This window comes from Hydra vulgaris, chromosome 10, assembly GCF_038396675.1.
Source record: "Hydra vulgaris chromosome 10, alternate assembly HydraT2T_AEP".
Classification (NCBI taxonomy): Eukaryota; Metazoa; Cnidaria; class Hydrozoa; order Anthoathecata; family Hydridae; genus Hydra; species Hydra vulgaris.
In genome coordinates, this window is record NC_088929.1 from 29,317,134 (window position 1) to 29,342,500 (window position 25,367).

At 28.5% G+C, this 25,367-nt stretch overlaps 1 protein-coding gene across 1 annotated transcript in view; it reads left to right on the top strand.

Annotated features, from left to right (window-relative positions):
* LOC105845573 (transmembrane protein 180) overlaps nucleotides 1–25,367 on the top strand; it is a 95,997-nt gene that overhangs the window by 14,057 nt on the left and 56,573 nt on the right. Inside the window, exons 4-6 of the mRNA XM_065807738.1 lie at nucleotides 15,375–15,481; nucleotides 15,955–16,030; nucleotides 24,949–25,009. Coding sequence (XP_065663810.1) covers nucleotides 15,375–15,481; nucleotides 15,955–16,030; nucleotides 24,949–25,009 — 244 coding nt within the window. The remainder of the gene's footprint in view (nucleotides 1–15,374; nucleotides 15,482–15,954; nucleotides 16,031–24,948; nucleotides 25,010–25,367) is intronic.

The following is a 25,367-nucleotide window of genomic DNA, read 5'->3' on the forward strand; positions in this document are numbered from 1 at the left end:
GGATTAACGCTTACTTTTGATTTATCTTGGAAACCATACTGTATGCTAACGCAAATTTTGTAAAAAAATTATTTTTTGGACAAAATTAATGCAGGATGAAATATTAAAGCTAAAAAATTTTTTTTTTCATTAAAAGGTGATCAGAAAGACATTTACTACATTTTTATTCAATATGTCTTCCCTCAGCATCATCACAACTTCAAGACAACATCGAACCTGGAACAGGTGGTCTGGTTATAGTCCTAAGGCATCTAGTTCCACTCCTTCTTGATGGCAGCTTTCAAGAAGTTGACACTGTTGCGGGCACGTTGACAAGCCCTTTACTCTACATACGTCCAAATTAAATAGTCAAGAGGTGGTGTTTGTATGTATGCCGTGGTGCTCCATCTTGCTGGAACACCACATTATCATCTGATGATTAGTAGGCATCGATCCAGGTCTTGACATAGTTCTCCAGAATTTGAATGTACTCATTGGTGTTGACTTTCTGACCAGATTTGATAAAAGCCAGAGGTTTTTTAAGATGAAACCATCAGATTGGTTTTATCAGATGAAACCAGGCCAAATATCATAACTGAAGCCAGATGTTTGGTCTTGAATTGATAATTTACATGCTCTGGGACTGTTTGGTCTGGTTGATGACTAATAAAATGATTGGTTTTACTATTTGACACAGAATCAACAGTAAACAGTTTCTCATCTGAAAATTTGATCATTCAAATCTTTTTCCTTTGACGCTTGAGGTAACCAGGTGTTTTTTTATAATCCTGGCTCTGTTGATAAATTTTGATCTAATTCACGATAGAACTTAAAAAAAAAAATTATGATCTTTGGAGATGTAGTTCTTGGAAAGGGGCAATTAGGGGTCGAAATGGGGTTGGGTTAGCTCCAATTATCTGAACTTTTTGCAAGTCATCCTCATTTGATACCAGTATCAACATACTAGATATTTGAGTATGCAACATGGCTCTTAGATAAATATTGTAAACAACATAATTGACGATATTTGATAACTTTTTCAAGAACATTTTGCTATGCGTTGTGGGATCGCCTGGGGAATAACAAAGTATGAAAATCAAATTTCGCATTACAACTATATGTAGCTTATTATTCATGTTGTTCTTATTAATTTAAACATTTAAAATTTATTAATGGGTTTAAAGACAGAGTGTTTTGAAGGTCTAAAACTTGATAACAATGTAAATTTTTTTAAATGGAAGCTCAGTGACCTTCAATTTTTTTTTAAATTGTCAAAGAACTACCATGGTTTTAGTAATTTAAATAAAGAAAAAGTATTAGAAAAAGTTATTTACGTTTGGAATAGCATAGTGTCAAGTTGTAATCTCTCTTCAAATATTGATTTTGCAGATAATAGTAATTTTCTAACACCAATCAATAAATTAATAAATAATAAGTACCAATCATACCATCATTGAAAAAAAATCCAAAATTTGAAGAATGGACTATATTAAAGCTTCAAGAGTATTTAAGTGATCATGGTATCAATAGGAGTGGTAACAAGCAAACTCTTGTGAACCACGCCATAGGTGTATTTAATATGAATCTGCCTATCACTTTAACTGATGCTTTAACTGATAAACTTAATGAAATTCAACAAGATGTTTTAGAAAAACTTTTTATTGAAAAAGTGCAAATACCTCATCCAATGAATTTAAAAAATGGTTGGACTGAAGCACCTGCAAAATTTCCAGACACATTATTGCAACAAATCAATGATTATCTTTACTGTAAAAAAGTTATTGAGATTTTTAGTTTGTCCGAAGTGCCTTGACATCCTATGGACTTTATATAGAGAAATAAAAAAAAAGTGAAGCAATTTTCTTTCAAATGTAAATTTATTTTATTGTATTATTAATGTAAATGTATTTCAGAAAGTATTATGAATACATTAACAAAAGTATATACCAAAATGAGCAGTTTCAAAAGAGGAATTTATTTGTACTAGTTGCAATGAAAAATGAAATGAAATAAAGAAATTATTATCCATAAATTATGCAAATTACAAAAAAACGTTTGATGATTTTTTTTAAATAAATATGAATATTTCATAAGTTTTTAATATTACATATAGGTAAAAAAAACACATCAAAATGAACAGTTTCAAGAGATGAATTTGAACTTATAAGTCGCAAAAGAACATAAAAATTATTTTCTTACATAAACAATAACAGTTAACTAAACTTCAAAAAATAGTTTGCCAAGTATCATGTCAGCAATAATTGACTCAATAAACATGTCAAAATCCTCTGATGGGTCCTCATTGAAACCCCTGTAAGATGTAACATACACAGTTCTCTTATCTTTTTGCCTTTCTGTTAGTATTCGTCCATAAAATATTTTGTCCTGTCCATTGTCTAGTTCCCATTTATGATTAAACAAATGATTAGTCATACTTTGATTGCTTAACATTTTTTCAAGAAAAGGTTTCCGGTTTGGGGCAACTTTTATAAACATTTCATTACCAACAGAGGCATTATTTAGCAAGACTTTTTTAACGTCTCGTTCCAGTTTCTGCCTGGATGCCTTGTTAGCCTTTTGAGATGCTTCAATCCGTGTTGTTTTAATGTTATCATCTATCCCTTTACTTTCAAGCACTCCTGCCTTTCGGATCTGTGATCCTCTAGTGATAGAAAATTGTATTAGGTTTCTTTGAATATCTTCTGGTTTGGATTCAATCCACTGAAGAGTGTGATTCAGTTTTGCTTTAACTTTTAAATCTAGATATCCAATAGTGGCATTGGGGGCTTTTCTAAGTAGACAGTCTGTCATGCCAAGAGCACGTTCTGCATGCATATTGTTGGCAGGTGCTGATAGTGTGTCCTTCAATATTTTCTCAGTAGGGTTAGATAGAGGCCCAGATATATAATTGTGCAATTGTCTATGAATAACACACACAATAGAACTCAGAAGAGTAGATGTTATTTTGTTGAGGAGCGTTATATCAGTTGTTTTCAGCAATGACTTGTGCACCTCGTCAAACACTAACTTTTGCCCAAAAATATCTAGATCTGTTGACAACAAATCATTGGAACTTTGTTTCATCTGGGTGATTCTTTGATGACAAATCTGGAACATGGGTACTTAAATTTAATGAAATGTAACATAAATGAAAAAGGGTACACAATATTCTTAAGCTAAAATAATATTAAGCAAAAAAGATAGAAAGACAACAATTAAATGTGATCAATTTTACTAAAAATAAGTTTTAACTACTATTATTTTAAAATAAAAAAAAAATACCAGTTCAAGATTAGATTTCTGCATTACATTGCCATAAACTAGTTTCATCCATGGGCCTGTAATTACTTTTCCAATCAATCCTAGAGCTTGCAGCTGAAAGATGATGCCATCTCTACCGATGTCCCCAAAAAGAGCTTTACTCACAACATTTTTGTTGTGTCCGAAAGTAAATATTTCAAAATGTTAACTTGATTTTCAATTATATTTTTAAAGCTCTATCAATAATTTGTAAAAATAAAACTCTTACTTCTGAAGAAATGACTTTAGCAGCTGTAGATGGAATATAGCAACTCCAGCCATGTGAAAAATTACATGTACCCTGTTTCCAACATAGCGCAGAAAGGTTCCTGGAGCAACTCCATGTTCTCTCAAGAAAGACTTGAATGTTGCTGGTTCACCTTTGAAGCTATATCTAAAAATAGTTTTCAATTTGTTTTACTTTTAGAAATAAATAAATAAATATTTATTGACTTTTCCAATCTATCTAGAATAATCTAGATTCTAGAATAATCTACATTCTAGATCTAGAATAATCTACATTCTAGATCTAATAACTTACAATTATAATAAGTTCACATTTTAACAGATAGAAATAGATCTAGTTCTAGAGTAATCTAGAGTCTAGGCTAGTATCATGGCTCCTTAGTTTTACTTTTAAAAAAAAAACGATCTCATTATCGATAATTGGTAGTCAGCCGGCAATGGCAACATGTAGATTTGTGCTTAAAAATTTTATATTGTTGACTAAACTGATTGTAATACAATTTTAAACTAACATAGAAAAACGAATTTGCTAGGTGTATGGTTAAAAATTAGATATGTACTGTCAATAGATAAATTTTATTTAAAAAAACAAAACTTACCTTATTTCAAAGGGTAAAAACACCAAAATGGCTACGGATACACAAAAATAAAAATTTACTGATGCTTAGAGATCCTTCTTGTTGGTAAAATGAAAAAAACAATGTGACTGAAAGTGGCTGATCTATCAAACAATGCTTGAAGCATTGACTTGCCAAAAAAGCATTTTTTGGCATGTCAATGCTTCAAGCATTGTTTGATAGATCAGCCACTTTCAGTCACATTGTTTGTTTCATTTTACCATAAGGGCATAATAACTGTAATCCTTTGCCCTTCTATATACATGCGATATTAAATTTCTAAATTTAAATAAATTAAAATTCTAATTAAGAGAAAATATTAAATAGTCAGCGATTGTGGCAAAAGGAGAACACTTATTTTTTGCAAAATTATTTAATACAAAGTATAAACAAATTTAAGATTTTTTTGTTTTAAACCGCCTCCTCACTCAGATTAAAACTGGCGCGGCGATCCTTAAGAGGCATCAAAAATTCTGGCGCTACCTTGCCTAATACAAGTCTATTTAAAGTTAAGCTGAGGCTTGTTTTTTTCTCTCTTTTTTTTTATGTGGCACATTTTTGCTTTTGAGAAAACATAACTTTAACTCTTTTTTAACTAACTTTAACTAATTTTTATACTCAAAATTAGTGATTAAATGGCTCATGTTTTGTCAGATTTAAACTAAGTTTATTTTAAGAAATGTTATTATTTTTTTATAAGAAGTTATTCAAACCAAACTAATATACTTAATCTAAATTGTTTATTTGTTCCTGTAGAAAAGCTAAAAAAAGGTTTAGTTATAAACTTCTTTAAGTAGGTCGGCACGAGTAGGTGTGAAGTGGAAGAATCTAAACAAAGCTTCCCTTAATCGACATTTGCCGATTGAGGGTACAAAAATGTCTAATGGTAAAAAAATTTATTGAGCCTTTGCAAAAATTCTGTCTTTGCGCTGGCTTTGTGTTTAAATATACGTGACAGAATGAACAAACTCACGTGTAACTTTTAAGTTACATTTAATTTCAAATAAGCTGGTTTTTTCTTTTTAAAGGAAAAACAAATTGCAATATATGAAATTTTTTTATTCGAGAAATTGCTCTTTCAACATGAATGCATGTCTTCGCAATATTTTAAGTTTTTGTAGTATTTTTCACATTTTTTTATGTTTTAAAATTCTGCATCTCTCTGTAATAAATCGATCTGATGCATTACCTCCGTATGCCTTTGAGATAAAGGATGCAGTACCAATTGGAGTGACACAAAGTAAAACTTTCCTGGTATTCTTGGATTTGTATGTTGAATAAGTTTGGACTTGAGCTTTGGCTAAACTTGGGATCTCTAATGTTCCTTCAGTACAGTCTATTATGCCAATTACATTAGGAAACTTCTCAAAGCATTTTGGAAAGGCATTTTTATTTTCTTCTTTGGTTGGCCAATGTATAAAATCTTTAAGTAGTAAAGACATAAAAGGTATCCAAGTATTTCAAATATTTGACACTAGAGATTGTGATATTTTAAATCTAAATGCTAAGTCATTATCTATAAGTCCTAATCTTAATTACATCGACTACACTTGTTAAAAGGTTCACACCTAGCACAATTATTGGTAGGTATACAATTATCATAACTGTGATCGCTTATGAAGGGAGTGGATATGGTGTCTTCTTTAAGTACCTCAAACCCATCACAAACAACAAATTTTACTTCTTTGTAGACAGTCTTAAAAATACCATTTCTATGTTATATACATGTGATATGTAAAAGCTCAATATTTAAAAATATAAAAATATAAATACACTTACTTTTCGTGTTTGTTTCGACTGTTTACGCAAATTTACATGAACCATAGAACTATAGATAGTAATCTCATTAAATGAATAAATATTTGATGATTATTTTTAAATTCCCCAGGCAATACCAGAACACTTTGCGCGCTTAGCGATTTTAAAGTTATCAAATATTGTCTATTACTGGGTACTCTCATAAAATACATAATTTCTTCCCAGGCCTCCAGTCAAAAAAGTTGTTTTTTTCATTTTTAGAATATGGAAGAATTTTCTGATGATAAACAAAAATTTTTTTTCGGGGATGTGTTGAAAGGTTTTTACAGCATGTTCCTATGCACCGTGAACAATTAGAAGTCTTTTTTCTATTTGTATTTTTATAAATATATACGGCAAGATTAAAAAAATTTAATTTTTGAACTGAAACGACACTGATGACAGCGCATAAACTATTGAGCTATCAAAAATATGCATTGAGAAGAAAAATAAACTACTTTATAAATCCCTTATAAGCTCTAGGTTTATGGAAAATGTACGCATGGTAATTTTATCTGCTCTTAAAGCAGTTTTTTAGAATGAATTATTTTACTAAAAAATATTAAACTAAATAAAAAATAAATATAGAAATGGTCGGTTTGATAAAGACCCATATTTTATAGGTCTGGACAACTAGTATATATATATATATATATACATATATATATATACACTCTTACGAAAATCGATTTTTCAAAAAGCCAAATTTGGTTTTACGGCTTGTCCCAATAAACGAACCAAATTTGAATATCTAGAAAACCAATTTATTCTGGTTTTACAGAAAACCAAATCATTTCGGTTTTCTGTAAAACCAATTTGAATATCCATATAATCAAACTAAGTTGGTTTTCTAGAAAACCGACACTATTTGGTTTTCTGGATAATCAAATTTTGGTTCGTTTATTGGGACAAGCCGTAAAACCAAAAATTGGTTTTTCGGCAATAACGATAAAAGTAATATTTTATGATAAAAACACGATTTTCGCATTTATGATTATTTTACAAAACTTAACTTCATGAGTTATGTTTTGCAGAATAGAAATATTCGGCCAGAGATTTCAATTTAATACAAAAACTAAAGTTTAATAATTTATTACCATATTTATATATATTTTTGATACGTATTTATATACATTTTATAAATAAATGGTGTTATATATAAATCGTATTCTATATAGAAATATTTATGTGCTATGGAACATATTAATGTACAACTATATTATTTGAAAAAGAAAAAAATTCTCTATAAAAACAACTAAAAGTTTGTAAGCGAGTTCAAAAAACAAACTTGATTTAAAAAAAGGTTTTGAAACAAAATAATAACATCAGTATATTATTGAGGTTTGTAATTTATATTACAAGTTCATACAGCTAGCAATGTTTTGAATGTTGCCAGGAAGTTTACTATTTCATTCCAAAACGAAATGCTCTAGAAAAGACAAGGTTTTTTGGAGTTTCTTTGAATATGCGATATCAAAAATATAATATGAACAGATGACAAGACTCAAGCCACAAGTTATATCAGGAACAGAATTGCTTACTGTCACCCCGTCAACTACAAGACTTATTCGTGTTGGATTTATAGCATCTCCCTCAATTTTCAGAGCTGGGGTAGGATAGATTGGATCCTAATAAAGAGAAGTATAATATTAACAAATATTGAAAATTGCATTAGTTAACCTTATTTAATAATAATAATAATAATAATATATATGCAAATAATTAGAATAAAAAAATATAAATGTTAAAATATATATGCAAAAAATGTTAAAATATATAATGCAAAAATATGTTAAAATATATATGCAAATAATTAGAATAAAAAAATATAAATGTGTATAAAATAAAAAAGTAGACTTTAATTGTTTGAGTTTTTAAATAATAAAAAGTAAACTGAATTTTTTCTATCAAATTTTATTCAAATAAATGAATATTAAAATGATTTAGATGATAATGATATACAATCATTTAAATGAATATACTGTTCAACAAAACTTACTAGCGTCATAGTGAATAAGATTGTTTCTTTGCCACAAAAAATGCTTGGAAGAATTAATGCAGGAAGGTTTTTCATTATTGCTAAAAATAGGAAAATAAAATACAAAAATTCAGTAAAAATTAAATAATTTAATGTTAAATTAACAATTATTACTATCACTAATCTCTTCCAGTACCTCATTGCAAAATGTTTTCCATCTAGCTAACAAAAGTTTTTTTAAACCTATCAACTTCTTTATTCCCTCCTTTATTCTACCCAATAATAACAAGCAGTTATTATCAATATTTTTATTTGTAATAGCTCTTGCTGCTGCAAAAAGCTAAAAGTAAAACAAAGAAAATAATATCACAAAGCCGCTAAATAAAGAAAATAAATATTTACTCCCACCCTAACATTGCAGGGGCAATTCTAGAAAAATTTGGGAAGCGATACCCCAGAGCAGCATGAACAAAAACACAGACTAATAAAAAATTGAATTAATACAGAAAAATTAATCTTCCCACGCCAACAAAGAAAAAAAAAAAATCCAACCAATAGTCTTATTTAGTTTTATTATAATTTCAATTTTGTTATGTATTTTATATATATTTTATGTTTATTTAAAGGATACTTCTTTATAAAAGTAATATAACAAATGAAATTTCAGGACTTGCGTTAAATGGGATAATTATTGCTCATATCATGAACGTTGCAGTTTTAAGACAACATTAACAGAGCAATATAGATATAAAATAAATGATAAACCACTTACAACTTTTTCATGGTAAAGTACTGGGAATTTATTTAGGACATCCAAAGTACTTTCATATTGGCATGTATATTTTAATGCCTCAATTGACAAGACAATCTGGTGAGTCAAAAATTCTTTATCAGGTCACAGTTTTTGACACTCATCAACCACGCTTTTTATAACATCTTGAGTTATACCATCATCCACATTCTATAATGTAATAATTATTATATGGTAAGTAATTTTTTCATATAAACATGTATTATATATGCAGCGAAATCGTGCTTACCTTATCACTTGAATGATGGCAGTGACGTTTTGCTGAGTACAGATTAGTAGACTCATTCAGCAAATCAGAGTTAGCTCATTTAAACTTTGCCTTCAACAAATGCACAAGAAGTTCCTGACAATAGAATAAAAGAAAAACTTCTTTAGCTATATAATTTTGTAACATCATTGATATTATTAGTTTTAATTATACAGTTAAATACTCACATAGCCATTGCAGTGATGAGGTTTTAGAGAAGGATAACTCAGGAAAAGCTCATTTGCTATTTTGTGGAAGTTACTTGTACTTGGAAATCTATAAAGCATTCACTTTGGTGAAAAGCAATAAAATATTTAATTTTAATTTTTATTATTATTGAAGAGATAGTTATATGTTAAGAAATATTAAGTAGCAACATTTTGCCAACTTTAATACTGATGATAAATAATGCTTACTTTCAAAATTTGAAAATTATACTATTTTAACTTATAATTTAAACAGTAATCAAAATACTTACAACCCATACTGTTGCTTCATGATATCAAAAAGAAAATCCATAATGCACTCCTTTAGTTTTGATCTTTATGGAAGACTAAAGTTAATTTCTTTTCTTTCCACAGCAGCAAGGAGAAGAGGGGGCAATGTCAGTTTATCTGACAGAATACTAAAAATAAAGTTCAAGACATTCATTTGAAGACCTTAGTGCTAAAAGTCACACAAAAAAAGTATCAATATTGTTATATGTTCTTTTATTTTGAAAATTCATAAAAATTTAATTAAATTATAATTCACTAGTTATTTAAATATTATATTTACTGATTTTTATTTATTGATTTTGTTCATAAGTTTAAATTTTAAAAACAAAAAGACTATTCAAAAAAACTTTTACAATGTTTTCTCTCAACTTTTTATTTGTGACTTAAGTACTTTTAGCACTAAAGTCTTCAATTATACACAAACTTTTTATGTTATAGAGCCCTAATAATGTAAAAGTATGTGTGCACACACAAAATCTTGGCTAAATATATTGTATCAATTTAATTATTTTTTCGTTTAATAATACAACACTTTAAATAAGAAAACATTTAAGGGAAAATAAACAAAGTTATAAATGTTAACAAATAAACAAAACATAACTTACTAAGGTTCTAGGAAACCAAAAGAAAAAAAATTCACCCGTTAATTTTTTTAAAAACTACTAATTTTTCAAATTTGAATTGTTGAAAAACCAATTTATTTTCGTTTCTCTTGCGAAAAACCAAATCATTTTTTGGATGTGCCGTAAAACCTTTGGGTTTTCTGTTAAACCTATCGATTTTCTAGATAACCAATGAAGAACCAATTTTCGTAAGAGTGTATATATATATATATATATATATATATATATATATATATATATATATATATATATTGACAACTTGCTATGGAAAGGGTGTTAACTATTAGTTCAAAAAAAGTTAAGAGAAGGTTGTATTATGACTTTAGTTGCAAGAAGATTTAATTTAGTTGCAAGAAGATTTAGTAAAATTTATTAACTCTAAAAAAATTGCTAGGATTAAATTTTGTAAGAGTTTAAAAGACAAGACAAATGGTGGGAAAAAGTAATGTTTACAGACAAAAGTACATTTCAACAAATGAGGCATGGACTATAGTTATTTTACACGAACTGTGGGAGAGTGCCTAAATCCGAAGCATACCATAAAATTAGTCAAGCATTCTCCTGTAAAGGCAAAAAAGTGAATGCACAAAAGTATTTGTGTTGAAAGATAAAGTGAAACCGCATATGGAAATTACTAAAACCAGCATATTTCAGCAAGATTCAGCTATCCAATCTATCCAATTTCACTTGATCTTAATTTTATTAAGAACTGCTAAAATATTATGAAGCAGTTGCAGCATATCAGCCAAAATCTGAAAAACATCTACAAAAAGTTTTAAAAGACTCAAGTGTGGACTAATAAAATCACACTAGAATTTTGTAAAACAATAGTGCATAATATGCCAAGAAGAATACAAGCAGTGTTTGAAAATAAAGGATGTTCAACCAAGTATTGAAATATAACATTTGAGTCATTTCAACTGTATTTTTGCTATAATAATTTGCCAAAAACTATTATTTTATTGAATATTAACCATTACTGATAATTTTAATATTTTTTTTTATTTTTTAAAATTTGAGTTGCATTTATTTAATTAACAATTTACATTAAAAAATTTGAGTTAATTTTTTGGAATTTCTATTGTATTATATATATATATTCTATTATATTATATATAAGTTCTATTGTATTATATATATATATATTCTACTATATTATATTATATATATTCTATTGTATTATATATATATATATATATTCTATTGTATTATATATATATATATATTCTATTGTATTATATATATATATATATATATATTATATATATATATATATATATATATATATATATATATATATATATATATATATATATATATATATATATATATATATATATATATATATATATATATATATATATATATATATATATATATATATATATATATATATATATATATATATATATATATATAGAACCCTTAGATGTTGTCCGAAAGTTTTTTCCATATTTTGTTGACAAAAAGTAAAAATTAAAATGCAAGACCGGAATTATTTTTTTTTATTAATTGATAGACTGCCTGCCCCAACCAAACCTTCAATCGATGTAGCAACACTCCCTTGCGGGTCAGGCTAAAAGATAGTAGATGTAGCAGCACTCCCTTGCAGGTCAGGCTATTTGTCAGTCGATGTAGCAGCACTCCCTTGCAAGTCAGGCTATAAGATAGTGGATGTAGCAACACTCCGCGCATGATTTACAGTAAAAAAAAATAAAAATAAAAACATTTTATTAAAAAAATTAAAAATAAAAACATTTTATTAAAAAAAATAAAAATAAAAACATTGTTTATATTGTTAAAAACATTCAGAATGTTTTTAAAACATTCTGGTCAATTAAATTTGCGTTTTTGTGGTTTTTTTAAAAAACGATTTATTTGTAATTAAATAAATGGTTTTTACTTTCGTTGTTTTACACGCAAATGTTGGACGAAAGTCAAAAGTAATTAAAAGTGACGTATGTGTTGGCGTAAGAATCACTTTTTTCCTTCCGCTCTTCCCAAAGACAACAAACTATAGATCTATATATATATATATATATACATATATATATATATATATATATATATATATATACATATATATATATATATATATATATATATATCCGGGTTGGCAAAAACCCAACCCAACTGGGTTTTTGGGTGGGTTATTAGGTTTTTGGGTTTTTACTAAAATTTGGTATATTTCTTTAGTAAAAAAAAAAGTTTGATAAGTATAATATAGATAAGTATATTTATTTAAAAGCTAATTTTCATTTTTTAAAGTTATAATGTCCTATACAAAAGCTTAATTAATAATCAGATTGCATTTTTTTCTAATATAAAGCTATTTTTAAATTGAGTTATCTTTCTAGTTAAATTTAAAATATAGGTAGATTAAGGTCTTCATTTGACATTAACATGTCAAAGTATCAATCAGAAGGAAGAAATTAGGCTAATTGTTGGAATGAAGTGACCATATTAAGTGATCAACCAAATTGAGTAATATGTAATTATTGTAAAGAAAGCATAATTTAAAAAATAGAGAGAGTTAAGATCCATTTTGATGAATCCAGAAGAAAGAAAAAAAGATGTGCTAATGATTCCGCAGAAGTATATAGCAATATATCAGTTTTAGAATCAAGGCCATCTACATTTGCAGATCAAACAAGTCTAGCCAGTTGGAAAATAATGATCAAGATTGTTTAAGCTTTATTAGTGATTCTTATTCGTCAATTGTTCATTTAACTGCAATGACAATGCAATGGCAAACATCCATTTCTAAATTTGTTACTACAACAACAAGTAATCAAAAGATTGAACTGGATTTGCAAATTGCATGGTTTTTTTTTCAATAAATATACCATTTAACATAGTAGAGAATCTTGACTTGACTACCAAGCTGCTTAAAATATTTAGACCTGAGTGCGAGCCCCCAAATAGAAAATAGATATCTTCAGAACTCTTAGTAAAGGTAAATGAAGAAGTAATCAATATAATGAAAGATGATTTGATGATGATTGTGATGTTACCCTAATTCAAGATGATTGGAGTACAGTAATGATTTCATAATTGCTCATGGTATCCAAGATGATACAAAGATGATATTTTAAAGAGGTTTTCAAAAAGCAAGGTTTCATATCATTTTCTGGCCAATTTGACAGATCCAAAATGTAACTAAAAATAATAAAGACAACTGTAAAATTGTAAAAAAAATTAAAACCTTGCATCTGATCAAATTAAAATAAATACAGAAAAAAATATATATATATTTATATATATATATATATATATATATATATATATATATATATATATATATATATATATATATATATATATATATATATATATATATATTTAAAGAAAGTTTAATAACAAAATTCTCCAAAACGTTATTGCATACAGGCTTCACATGCTGCAATGCTTTTATTAACAGTTAATCTTATGATTTTTTGTAACTGAATGAAAAAAATGTATGTTTTTTGTAACTAAATGAACATTTAAATTAATTTTAACTTAAACATGGCAATAAGTTTAAGTTTGATTTTAAATTAAAGCATTTTCTTTTCATGAACTCAGATTGGGAATTTTAAAGAAATAAAATGACTGTTTATCAGTTTGTTTTTTCAGCAAAAAACTTATTTATTTCACTTATGCCATTAACATGTGTTTTACAATAATTAATTGCAACTCAACATTATCAAAATAAATGCTGCATAAACGACATCAAAAAAATACTTTAAATATTTCAAAAGATAAATTTAAATTTAGCAAAAGTTTTGCTAAATGTAAATTGCTGAAATGGTTTTATATCTCTAAATCGGTCTTTTAAAATGAGCTTATTAATATAGACATTTTAATTTGACTCTAAAACATGAATCTTGACAAACAAGGCTACTGCAATGTTGGAGAACTATAAGTTTTTGTTTGTAGGATTGAGTTAACTGCATAGGTCATTGCTTGGGGTACCAAGCCCAATCGATGATTGAGTCAAGTTCTCTTTACTTGGACCTTGATCAAAGTACTAAAAAATATTAAACATAAAAAACCATCGCCATCACTTAACAGTTTATATATCTTTTACAAATATTTGTGGTCTTCGAAGTAACTGTAAGTTGCTTCGAAGCTCAGTTCAATCAGTTGAATCTTACCTCGTGCCAAATTTACAAGGCTTACTCTTTGTGAGGCTTATTTAAATTTGGTTGCTTCTTCTTGTGAGACTTATTTGAATTTAGTTGTTTCTTCTTTGAATCCCAGTGTTGAAGACTATTATCCTTTGATTTGCAATAGTTGCATACTTGGCTTCAGTATATACTTACACTTCAAGTGACCTATTCATCAAGAAATCAGGTTTAAATCCTCATCTTTTATGAGCATCTGCTATCATCTGATCAATCTATCGATCATCTACTAAGCACCTCTTCTATTTTCGATTGCTCAGAACAGGCAGCTGATCTTAAATCTAACCTCTCTTCTGTAAAAGCTTGACGCTCACAGTGGTTTGTGAATTTTAACTGCAAAAAAACTCAGTTATTTACTGCAAATAACTTTCACAATCATGTTCACATTCCTATATTGATAAATGTTAACCCAATCACTGAGTGCTCTACTTTACATCTCCTTGGATTACATTCACAACTGAACTCTCATAGAAGTTACCTAAACAATCCATTGCAAAGTTAGGTTGCTTCTCTTTATTATGTTTGCAATTTTCATACTTTTGATTCCATTCTTCAGAGGTTGGATTTGATGCAGCCTCTAAAATTCTCTAATTAGTTCCCTGTATGTAATATTGCTGTAATATTTGGGCTGGTTTTCCTACTGATGCTCTTTCTCTTCTAGACATAGTCCAAAAAAGTAAATTTGGTTGGATCTGCTATATCTTTTTTTTCACTTGCACTTCAAAGTTTCGGAACTCTCTCCCACCTTTATGTTTTCCTGATTTATACAGCCTACATCTTTTCAATTCTTCTATCAACCATTTCCTTGCCCTTTAAATCTATTCTTTATTTTCTAGTAATTCTCAACATAACAGTGGTTGCTTCCTGACTTGTCGGAAGTGAAATAGTTAAAAAAAAAATTAAAATAATAGTACTAGGTCATAATGGGGTTTGAACTTTTCAAGTTCTAAAAAAAATAGAAACATAATTTAAGCACTCAATTTATTGTTAATGATTTCAAAAGAAAACTATGTAGTTTCATTAACATTTTTTCAGTTTAATTTTGTTGTTATCTTAAAAATTAATTTAGACACCTTGGATATAAAGTGTTTTAAATATTCAAGATTTTTTTAGTTTTTTATTGCCTTGGTTTGGATGGGTTGATAAGACATCACCAGAATGGTTGGCTGGTGTTCATTTAATTGTATCTCTTTTCCTTTATGACTCCATGTTTACTTTTGGTAAGTTATTTTGTTTGTTTAAATTTTTGTTAACCTTTTATTTTACTGTTATGTTTTAGCTAATATGAAAAATTTCTTTGTTGTTTATAATAGATGTACAAATTGATTGTTTTTGTCACATGATTTTGTCTGCAAGCAGTTTAAGAAAATTATTTTGACCATTTGACAAGCAATATAATAAAACAAATTTTAAAATTTATGGTTTGTTAAAATTTCATGTAAAAATATTTCTACATCTAATTGTTTTTTTTTTTAGTAATCTAGTTTTTATTTTTTTCCTCATGAAAAATACTTTTAAAACCAAAATATTAAACTATTCAAAAATACAAATTTTTTTTATTGGATAAGTTTTTCTTTGACAAATTCAGTTATAAAGTCACATTTTTTTGAATTTTGATTCAAATGTTTTTATTATAGCACCAAGAGTTTAGATTAGAAACAACGATTATCATTTAAAAAAATTTGCATTTTAGTATTACTTGCTCAATGTAGTTTGTTTACTGAGATTTCAAGAAATCAATCAGATAGGCAGACTTTAATGTTTTATAGGTAAGCTTTTTGATTATCTTGTATTTTATATATATATATATATATATATATATATATATATATCACACATGACAAAAATAGGTTTTAAGTTTTAGTTCAGAGTTCCCCAAATATTTTTATGGAACTTTTATCAGTGACTCTTCAGGATACTGAATCTAGAAGCTTAAAAATCAAAAGGTAGCCGTTATTGAAAAAAACGATTTCAAACTTTTGTTCATTATTTTATAAAAGGGGAGGGGGTGAGAGTTGTAAAGTTAAGGTTTTCTTTATAAAAAGTCAATATTAACACTTTCTAATGATGTTAAAGTTAATCCAGTATTGCAGGCAATTAAATTTTGATCATCTTAAGATGTTAATTTTTAGTTATCTAAAATTTATCTCGAAGTTAGTTATCTCAAACATTAAAAAAGTTGTATTGGCCTTGAAATGGAGTGGAATTTTTTTTTGAAGAGAAAAAATGTCAAATTCTTTTAAAAAGACAATTCTTATTATCCATATTAACTCATATACCTGATTAACTATTCATGTTACAAAATGCAAATGTTAGAAAAAACTAAGATTTTTTTATACTGTTAGCTAACAATTAAAAAAAATATTTGTATCCAATGTTTTAAATTTATAAACATATATCTAAATATCTGAATTTTTTAATCTATAAATTAGTACTGCTGAACGATTCAGCAATTCTTCTGCTTCTAAGAGAGTGCTTTGAGCTTGTTTGTGAAACATTGAATCATTCGATTATTGGCTTCATTTTTGAATGAGCGGATTCAGATGTCTGTTCATTGTATCGTCCAAGAGAATGACCAGTAAGTTCAATAAATTGTTGCAAGTGAGCTGAGATTATATGTATTTTCCAGATCACAGTAAGTTTCTTTCCTAAAAACTAATAAGATATTCTATAAGATAGATAATAATAATAGTATATTAATACAAAGCCAATTTAAAGCAAGTTCATTATATTTAACTGTACCTCTGAACAGTACTCTTGTGTGGCTTTGTAGGAACAAACAAAGTTAGTTATTAGTTGAAGATAACAAGGGTTAAGATAACTTCCGAAGGTTCCTTGAACTAGTTTCTCAAATTTTCTCATTGGACATAGAAGTGGTAAGAGTTCAATTGTCAAAGTTTTTAAGAATAATCCTACATGTATTGCCTTCATATGTTCCCCCATGGTATCCTCTTCTAATACATCCAAGTGAGTTGACCCAGTCTTTGTATTTAGGCCAATAAAAAATTATATAAGTTGATATATGATTTACAAATCCCATTAACATATGAAGCTCCGGCAAAGGAATTACTTCAAGAACTAGTTTTGACTTGTTTCTCTCCTTTATTAGGCATACATTCACCACATTCTATCAAAGTTTATTAATTTAATTACCAGTTTTGAAAAAAAAAAATTTTTATTTAATAAAAAGATTTTTAAATTTTTAAATTAAATAATAATTAACATTTACACCTTATAATCTTTCATTTCAGAACTTCGATAACCAGCTTCCATGTACCTCTGATGCCATAGATCCAATGACAAAAATGTTCTTGTCAACCCATCAAAAAGTTCACATTCTCTTTCACACCAAGCACAAGCATACATACCGCCATGAGACTAAATTTTCTTATGTTTTAAAAAAAATCCTAATTAGCTAATTAAAAGTTACATAATAAATAAATTTTAAAACATAACTTACTGAAATTCCAGGAAGAATATTAATTATTTTCAAATCAGCTGCAAGAACATATTTACAATCTTCTAGCTTTAGAAGATCTAATAAAATGGCCAAATTTTTGTGTGTCTCCTGCAAGTTTTCACAATATGCAAGAACTATGGAATGGTTAATTCCAGAGTATGTTCCATGAGAACTTTGATCGTTCTTTTTCTGGATCAAAGAGGTTACAAATTACCTTAAGTGATCCACCTCCTACAAAATATTAATTTTAATTTAAAAAATATATATTATTAAGTTCTATATTATATATAAGTTGTATAATATTTCTTCATCTAATAATGTTTTTACCTGAATCAATTCCAATTCGTATTAATGTTTGGAAAGGGTTTTGCTTTCTGGAAGTCATTACAAAGTTAAGCAGCTCGGTTAATTGACAAACATAAACAAGGTCTCTTGACACATCGGTTGACATTTTTTTTTTTTTTTCTTCTGCAAAAATTGTCTTTACACCATAAAATTCAGATAGGAGTTTACTTTTTTTGCAAAGTTTTTTTCAAGATTCGCCTCAAATTGAATTCCACTTTTCCTTAAGGATTTCAGAAGGATGTGTGATTTGAATTGACTAAGTCCAAGTCGAATAATCATTTTTTCAGTTTCTTCAAATTTGACTTTCCTAATAACTAATTGAGGAACACCAATAGTTATAGGTAATGGCAACCCACCTGAATAATAAAATACTTTAGATGATTTAATCAATTCGAAAACACTAATAAATCTAATAAACAAATTACCAGTATTTAGATGTGTCTGGATTCCATGCTTAAGTTTCTTTTTTTTAATAATCGATCTTAAAACATTTGAAGTGACTTTTTTCTGAACTTTTTTTGAAGCATTAAATAACTTAGCAGAAAGATTTGTATACACGTTCATTTCATTACATTGATGTCGAATTCCTCTCTTAATCGCACATAAGCAAACGTTACACATCCTATTCGAACTTACTAATTTCTTTGTTTTTTTCATATGTGGAAATCTAGATCTAGCTAAAGAACAAACTGTGCATGTTTCACAATTTCTAGTGCTTACACATCTAGATAATTGGGAAGATTGCCATCGAGTTTTAACTGCATTTGGTACGTCTTTACTTTCTTTCAGTAAGTTTACATACTTTTTGCATGTTGGACAAATGCCTACATAAAGTAAATTAATTTTTAAATAATGATTATTTTCAGAAAGTATTTTCTAATATGGAATATACTTGTTGGATAACTGTACACAGATATTGAATATTCAGGTTTTACATATATTCTTATGTAAGCCTCTAATAACTTCGTGACTGGAATACATTTTAAGCATTTCTTCAAACAACAGCAACAAATAATTTTCTGATTCAATAAATGGTCTTGTTTTTCTTTGCTGTTTACTGTTTTGTTAGATAATATATTAGACATTTTTCTAGTAAAGTAATTTATGTTTAATATTAACAATAACAAAACAATAACTAGGGTTTGAAACATTCTATTATTATATTAAACAAATAAATTACTATATAAAGTAAAGAATGCTTCCATCAACAATTCTATAGGAAAATTAACATCTTAAGATGATCAAAATTTAATTTCCTGCAATATTGGATTAACTTTAACATCATTAGAAAGTGGTAATATTGACTTTTTATAAGGAAAACCTTAACTTTACAACTCTCACCCCCTCCCCTTTTATAAAATAATACACAAAAGTTTGAAATCGTTTTTTTCAAAAACGGCTACCTTTTGATTTTTAAGCTTCTAGATTCAGTATCCTGAAGAGTCACTGATAAAAGTTCAATAAAAATATTTGGGGAACTCTGACCTAAAACTTAAAATCTTTTTTTGTCATGTGTGATATATATATATATATATATATATATATATATATATATATATATATATATATATATATATATATATATATATATATATATACAGCCCTCAGAATTAGGGTTGGCATTTGGCGATGCCAACCTCACTACCGACCTAGAAATGTTTGAGGTCAGCTAAAAATTGTCTACCTTGTTTCTATGCTTTATGGTCATACCTTTGTTTCACTTTTTTTCTGCCGACCTGATGCTGATCTCACACAGGTTATGATGGGCAAATAACTGCTGACCTTATTTTTCTTAATTTTGAGGGCTGTATATACAGCTATGCTCAAATGTATGGAGCACCTATTTGTTTAAATATATTTGTGTTTAAAAAATGAGATATACATGATGAATTTTTTTTAAAATGGTATTTTATTTGTTTTTTACGTTTAAGCATTAGTAAATCATTTAATGCATGTTGAATTTGCTTGTCTGGGCATGATTAGACTTGTCTTAACTTGTCTACATACTCACTTAGTATAAATTCTGTCGAATTAAGATATTCATTTCATTCTTATCTTAAACGTAACTATTGTCAGCCGCTCATTATCTATTGTTTAAAAGTAGTGATTTTTTTTATCGTTCTTTATTTATTTTCATTATGAGTAAAACACGCGAACTTTCTGTGAGTGAAAGAAGCCAAATTGTGATACTCCATAAACAAGGACATTCCCAAGTGGAAATTTCAAAAATTATGAAATGCTCAAGGAAAGCAGTGCAAAATGCTATAAATAGATTTAGTGAAACTGGTTCATACGAAAATAGACCAAAAACGGGAAGAAAACGTATACTTTCTCCTAGAAACCATCGTTTCCTCAACAGGATTTCACTTCGAAATTGGACCAAATCTTCTAAAGACTTGGTTAGCGATCTGTGGGAGCACAGAAAAATTCAAATTTCTGCTCCAAGTGTTAGAAGATACTTAAAAGAAGGTAATTTACATGGAAGAAGGGCTCGCCGAAAACCATTGCTGACTGAGCACCATAAGAAACTTCGTTTAGAATGGGCTAAACAGCACCAAAATTGGTCATCAGAAGATTGGGCCAAAATTATTTGGTCAGACGAATCAAATATAGAGGTAAGGCATCATTATGACTTACGGTGTAACCAAAAAATAAAAAAAAAATATCATTTCGAAATTATTCCTTTAAGTACCTGAAATTTTACATGTTGAAATTTATAATATCAAATTTGTATTCCTTTACTTTTTTGACCTAGATTTTCGGGCAACCTGGAGGCACCTTTGTAAGACGACGACCAGGCGAAGCATTTGAGCCGGAATGTATCATCCCTACAGTCAAATTTGGCGGTGGTGGCACAATGATCTGGGGTTGCATGGCCTCCAGTGGCGTAGGTGAAATATTTTTATGTGAGGGTAGGATGAATGCAGAGCGCTACATTACCATGCTAAATGAAGTTTTGAAGCCATCAATATTGAAATTATTTGACGAAGATGTCCCTCAATATTATTTTCAACAAGATAACGCTCCTTGCCACAAGGCAAAAAAAAGTTTGGACTGGTTTTCAACAAATGAAGTTCCCCTCATTACGTGGCCCCCCCAGTCTCCAGATTTGTCACCCATAGAAAATTTGTGGTCTATTTTGAAGAGGAAGTTGTCAATTTACAGATGTAAATCCAAAGAAGAATTTAAAGCGAAAATTCTGGATGAATGGGAAAAAATACCAGCGAATGTATGTAAGGATCTTGTGGACAGCATGCCCAAAAGACTACGTGCGGTGATCAAGGCAAAGGGAGGTGCTACAAAATATTAATTATATTAAATAATATTGTTGAATTGAAATAATTTGTATCAAATAAACACATTCACATTTACTATTTGTTCATTACTTTTGAATTTTAAATAAAATATAGGGGTGCTCCATACATTTGAGCATAGCTGTATATATATATATATATTTTCAAAACATGCGTTGAGTGTTGCTACATCAACTATCTTATAGCCTGCTGCTACAAGGGAGTGCTGCTACATTGGTTGTGGGTTTGGTTTGGGCAAGAAATCTATCATTTAAGAAAAAAAATCAATTTTTATGTTTTTAAACTTTTTCTGGTCTGGTTTATTAGTGTTCTTTTTAAAACTACAGTTTATGCAAGAAACTTTTTGACTACCATGCAAGACTTAAAAATAGATAATTTAGAAAACCGGAACAAGTTTAAAAACTTTTGAAAGTTTTTTTTTAAATTGATGGATTGCCTGCCAAAAACCTTAGTCAATTTAGCAGCACTGGTTACATGTTGTACCTATTTGTCAGTGGATGTAGCAACTCTCCTCACATGTTTACCTATTTGTTAGTTGATGCAGCAGCAACTCCTTACATGACTACCTATTTGTCAGTCAGTGTAGCAGCACTCCTTGCATGTTTTATCTATTTGTCAGTTGATGTAGCAGCGATTTATTGCGAGTAGACTTTTATAAAAAGAATTGTGCGATTTAATGCAATTTTTTATTGCTTTTTATTGCATTAAAAAAAAACCCTGCTTTTGTGTTAACCGCCAATGCAGTGATGCCAGTGCTTAAACTTTACATGATATTGAATTGATAAGAAACAAAAAATTTTTTTAATCTGTTTATGAAAAGAGCTCTCTTGAACAAAAACACTTCTCCCTTTTTAAAGAAGTTTTTTAGTTCACACATTTTAATCTATGATTAAGAGACTTTTAACGTTTTGCATTACAATAGTGAGTTAGTTAGCAAATGATAAGAAAAAAGTGTTCAAATATTTTTATTGCTTATTTCATTTTATTTTTTAAATTTTGTTTCTTGGTTTTAGGTTTTTTTTTTTTTTTTTTTTTTTTTAAATAAATCTACTGACTTAAATAGGTAGCATGCGCAGAGTGTACATATTGACTTACTTAAATAGGTAGCATGTGCAGAGTGTACTTACATTGACTGACTTAAGTAGGTAGCAAGTGCAGAGTGAACAATCATTAACTGACTTAAATAGGTAGCATGTACTTACACCAACTGAGGGTTTTGGATTGGACAGGCCATCTTTATGCCAACCCAAAATACTAATTAAAATTAATCATGCATAAAAGTATCATTTACTAAAAAAAGTGACAAGTTCAGGTAGTAAAATGACATTCCAAGTGGTAAAACACCAAAGTTCACGATGAAAAATGACAAGATTTTGCCACAGTAAAATCTAGTGAAAAATGAAAATTTTGTTCTGAAATAACATTTTCATGAGAGAAAATACCATGGTTAATTTTATTATTATTTAGGAAATAAAATAGTCTCTTTTCAGCATTAAATGCACAGATTTATTTAATTAAATAGGTAAACACATAACATAATATAAGTATCTCTAACATAGATAAAAATTGCATGACATTTCTGATGGTGTTTTTTGAAATTTAGGAAAGTGGGTCACAGGAAACTATGTATGTCAAATAAGTTAACTCTATCTGTTAGATTTTTCTTATAGCAACTTTTCTGCAATAAATTTTCAATAAAAAAAATATTTTGATTTAGCTGTTTTAATACCAAAATTGGTCGATAATTAAAATATGATGTAAATAAGGAAGATAGCAAACTATCATAGGAAGGGGAGGAAAAAGAATTAATTTGAAATCTTAGTGTAAGCTATGTGGTTAGGTGCAATGTTCTCAGAATATTTGATTAGAGAGAAGTGCATTTATGAGCATTTAATTCTCTACATCAGCTCAGCAGGAGTACAATTCTCACAAACAGTTACATCTTTTGTGATTTTGGGAGACTACATTTAGAGACTTTTTTCTAAAATTGATTATATTACATTTGCAAATCTACTTTTTGCTTTTTGTTTACTCTTTGCTATTCAATATGTAATAGTTAGTTAGTGGTAAACTGCGTGAATCTTATCTACAAGCTGAGACATAGCATTGTTCAACCCAGTATTTGTTTAAACCAAAGTTTTTTCAATTTTTGTCAACCATTTGTCCAGGCTCGCTTTGAGCTTGTTTAAATTCTCGGATTCTACAACAATATCAGGAAGTTTATTCCAAATTTGAAACACTCTGTTTGAGAAGAAATGGATCCTTGAATTAACTGATGCATAACACTGCATCCTGATTTCTATGTTTGTGACATCTAGTTGAAGAACATGGGCCATCTAATTCAACACTTGACTCAAAGACTGGTTTGACATTAAGATAAACAAACTCTAAATGGTTCAATATCTTGTATAAATGAATCAAATCTCCTCATTTTCTTTTTAGATTTAAAGTTGTTAAACCCATTTTAACTAGCCATTTTTCATAACTAAGCATTTGATTTGAGTATGGTATTTTTGCGGCCCTGTGTTGAATACTTATGCAGTAAATTCACTGGTAAATAAAAATTTTCTTCATTTTTAACAAAGTAAAGTTACAATTCTAATTGTTTTTTTTGAGAAAAATGTCAAAAGTGATTTATAATATTCCTAATCAATTTTTTTGCTGTTGAAGTCTGTTATGTGTCTTTGCAGTCTTCAAACTCTAAGTGGTTGCTTGGTCTTTTGTAGCTTTGCCAATGGGTACTAAAAAGGTGATGGAGTGTTTTAGTTGCTTGCTCTGAATAAATTCCCAAAGAGTTATAGTGGCTTTGGATGAATTGTGAAACATGGTGGATGACAGTATGAACCTTGGGAGTGATAGTGGTGTCCTGAAGTTGTAAATAGACTCTGAGTTGCTTAATTTATTCAGTATAGCTGTCATCAAGGGCATTTCCAAAACAAGCATGGACAACACCATTGAAATTTTCTTAGCGTCGCAATAAAGGGAGCAGCAGTAAAAATATAGTGCTCCTGGATCTTTCCAAAATATCCAAATTCTTTAAAAGCTTCCTGCACTCATTTCCAGCATTGAAATTCCTGAGAATCACTTCTGATTAATCCAAAAGTTCTTAGAGATCCACACTTTGCAAGATCTTTTAATGAAATGTCACACCAAGAGCATGGATGTGCATAGAGTGTGCTTGTAGTTTAACTTTGATCCTACTTTGAAGTTTTTGAAAAACGACTATCAAGTTTTTTGCTCAACTGATCAAATTTGGAGAGAAAGTTCTTCTCAACATTTTGACTTGGAAAAACTTGATTTAGTGTTGACACCAGAATTGGACAGTCCTATGTTGTTTTGCACATAAACAAGACCAGATTTAGGGACTTATATCCCAGAAACCTCCAATGCTAGTACAATCATACCTCCAAAAGATTTTTCTGGGTCTTGACATCAAGCAATAATTCATATTTTTACAACAGTGACAGATTTATGTATAAGATGTATTATTAATATAGTAAAGCATTATAATAATATAGTAATTTAATTTTATATTAACTAGATATATATATATATATTTTTTTTTTAGTCAAATAGGATCCATCATAGGCTCTTTATCTGTTTTGTTGACTGAAGTCATATCAAATCATGTGAGTAACTTTTTAAAAATCTAAATACATAGTTGAGAAACTATTGCTAACTTTTTAATTACTGTATAAATATTTCTTTAACAACAAATAACATTCACATAAGTCAATGACACACTTTTAAAGAAACTAACAAGTAGTTCACATCAGAAAAGAGTTTCTAGTACCTCGAATGTCTTCCTCCGGCTTTGAGGACAGCTTCTATTCTTCAAGGCATAGAGACAACAAGAGAGTCACAGTAATCAGGCGTTATTTTTTGGGACCAATTCCTCCAGTATAGCCTCCTTTAAAGTTGTCGCTGATGTCGAGTTTGCTTTTGCAATTTTACCCAGCAGTTTTTAATGGGGTTTAAATCTGGTGA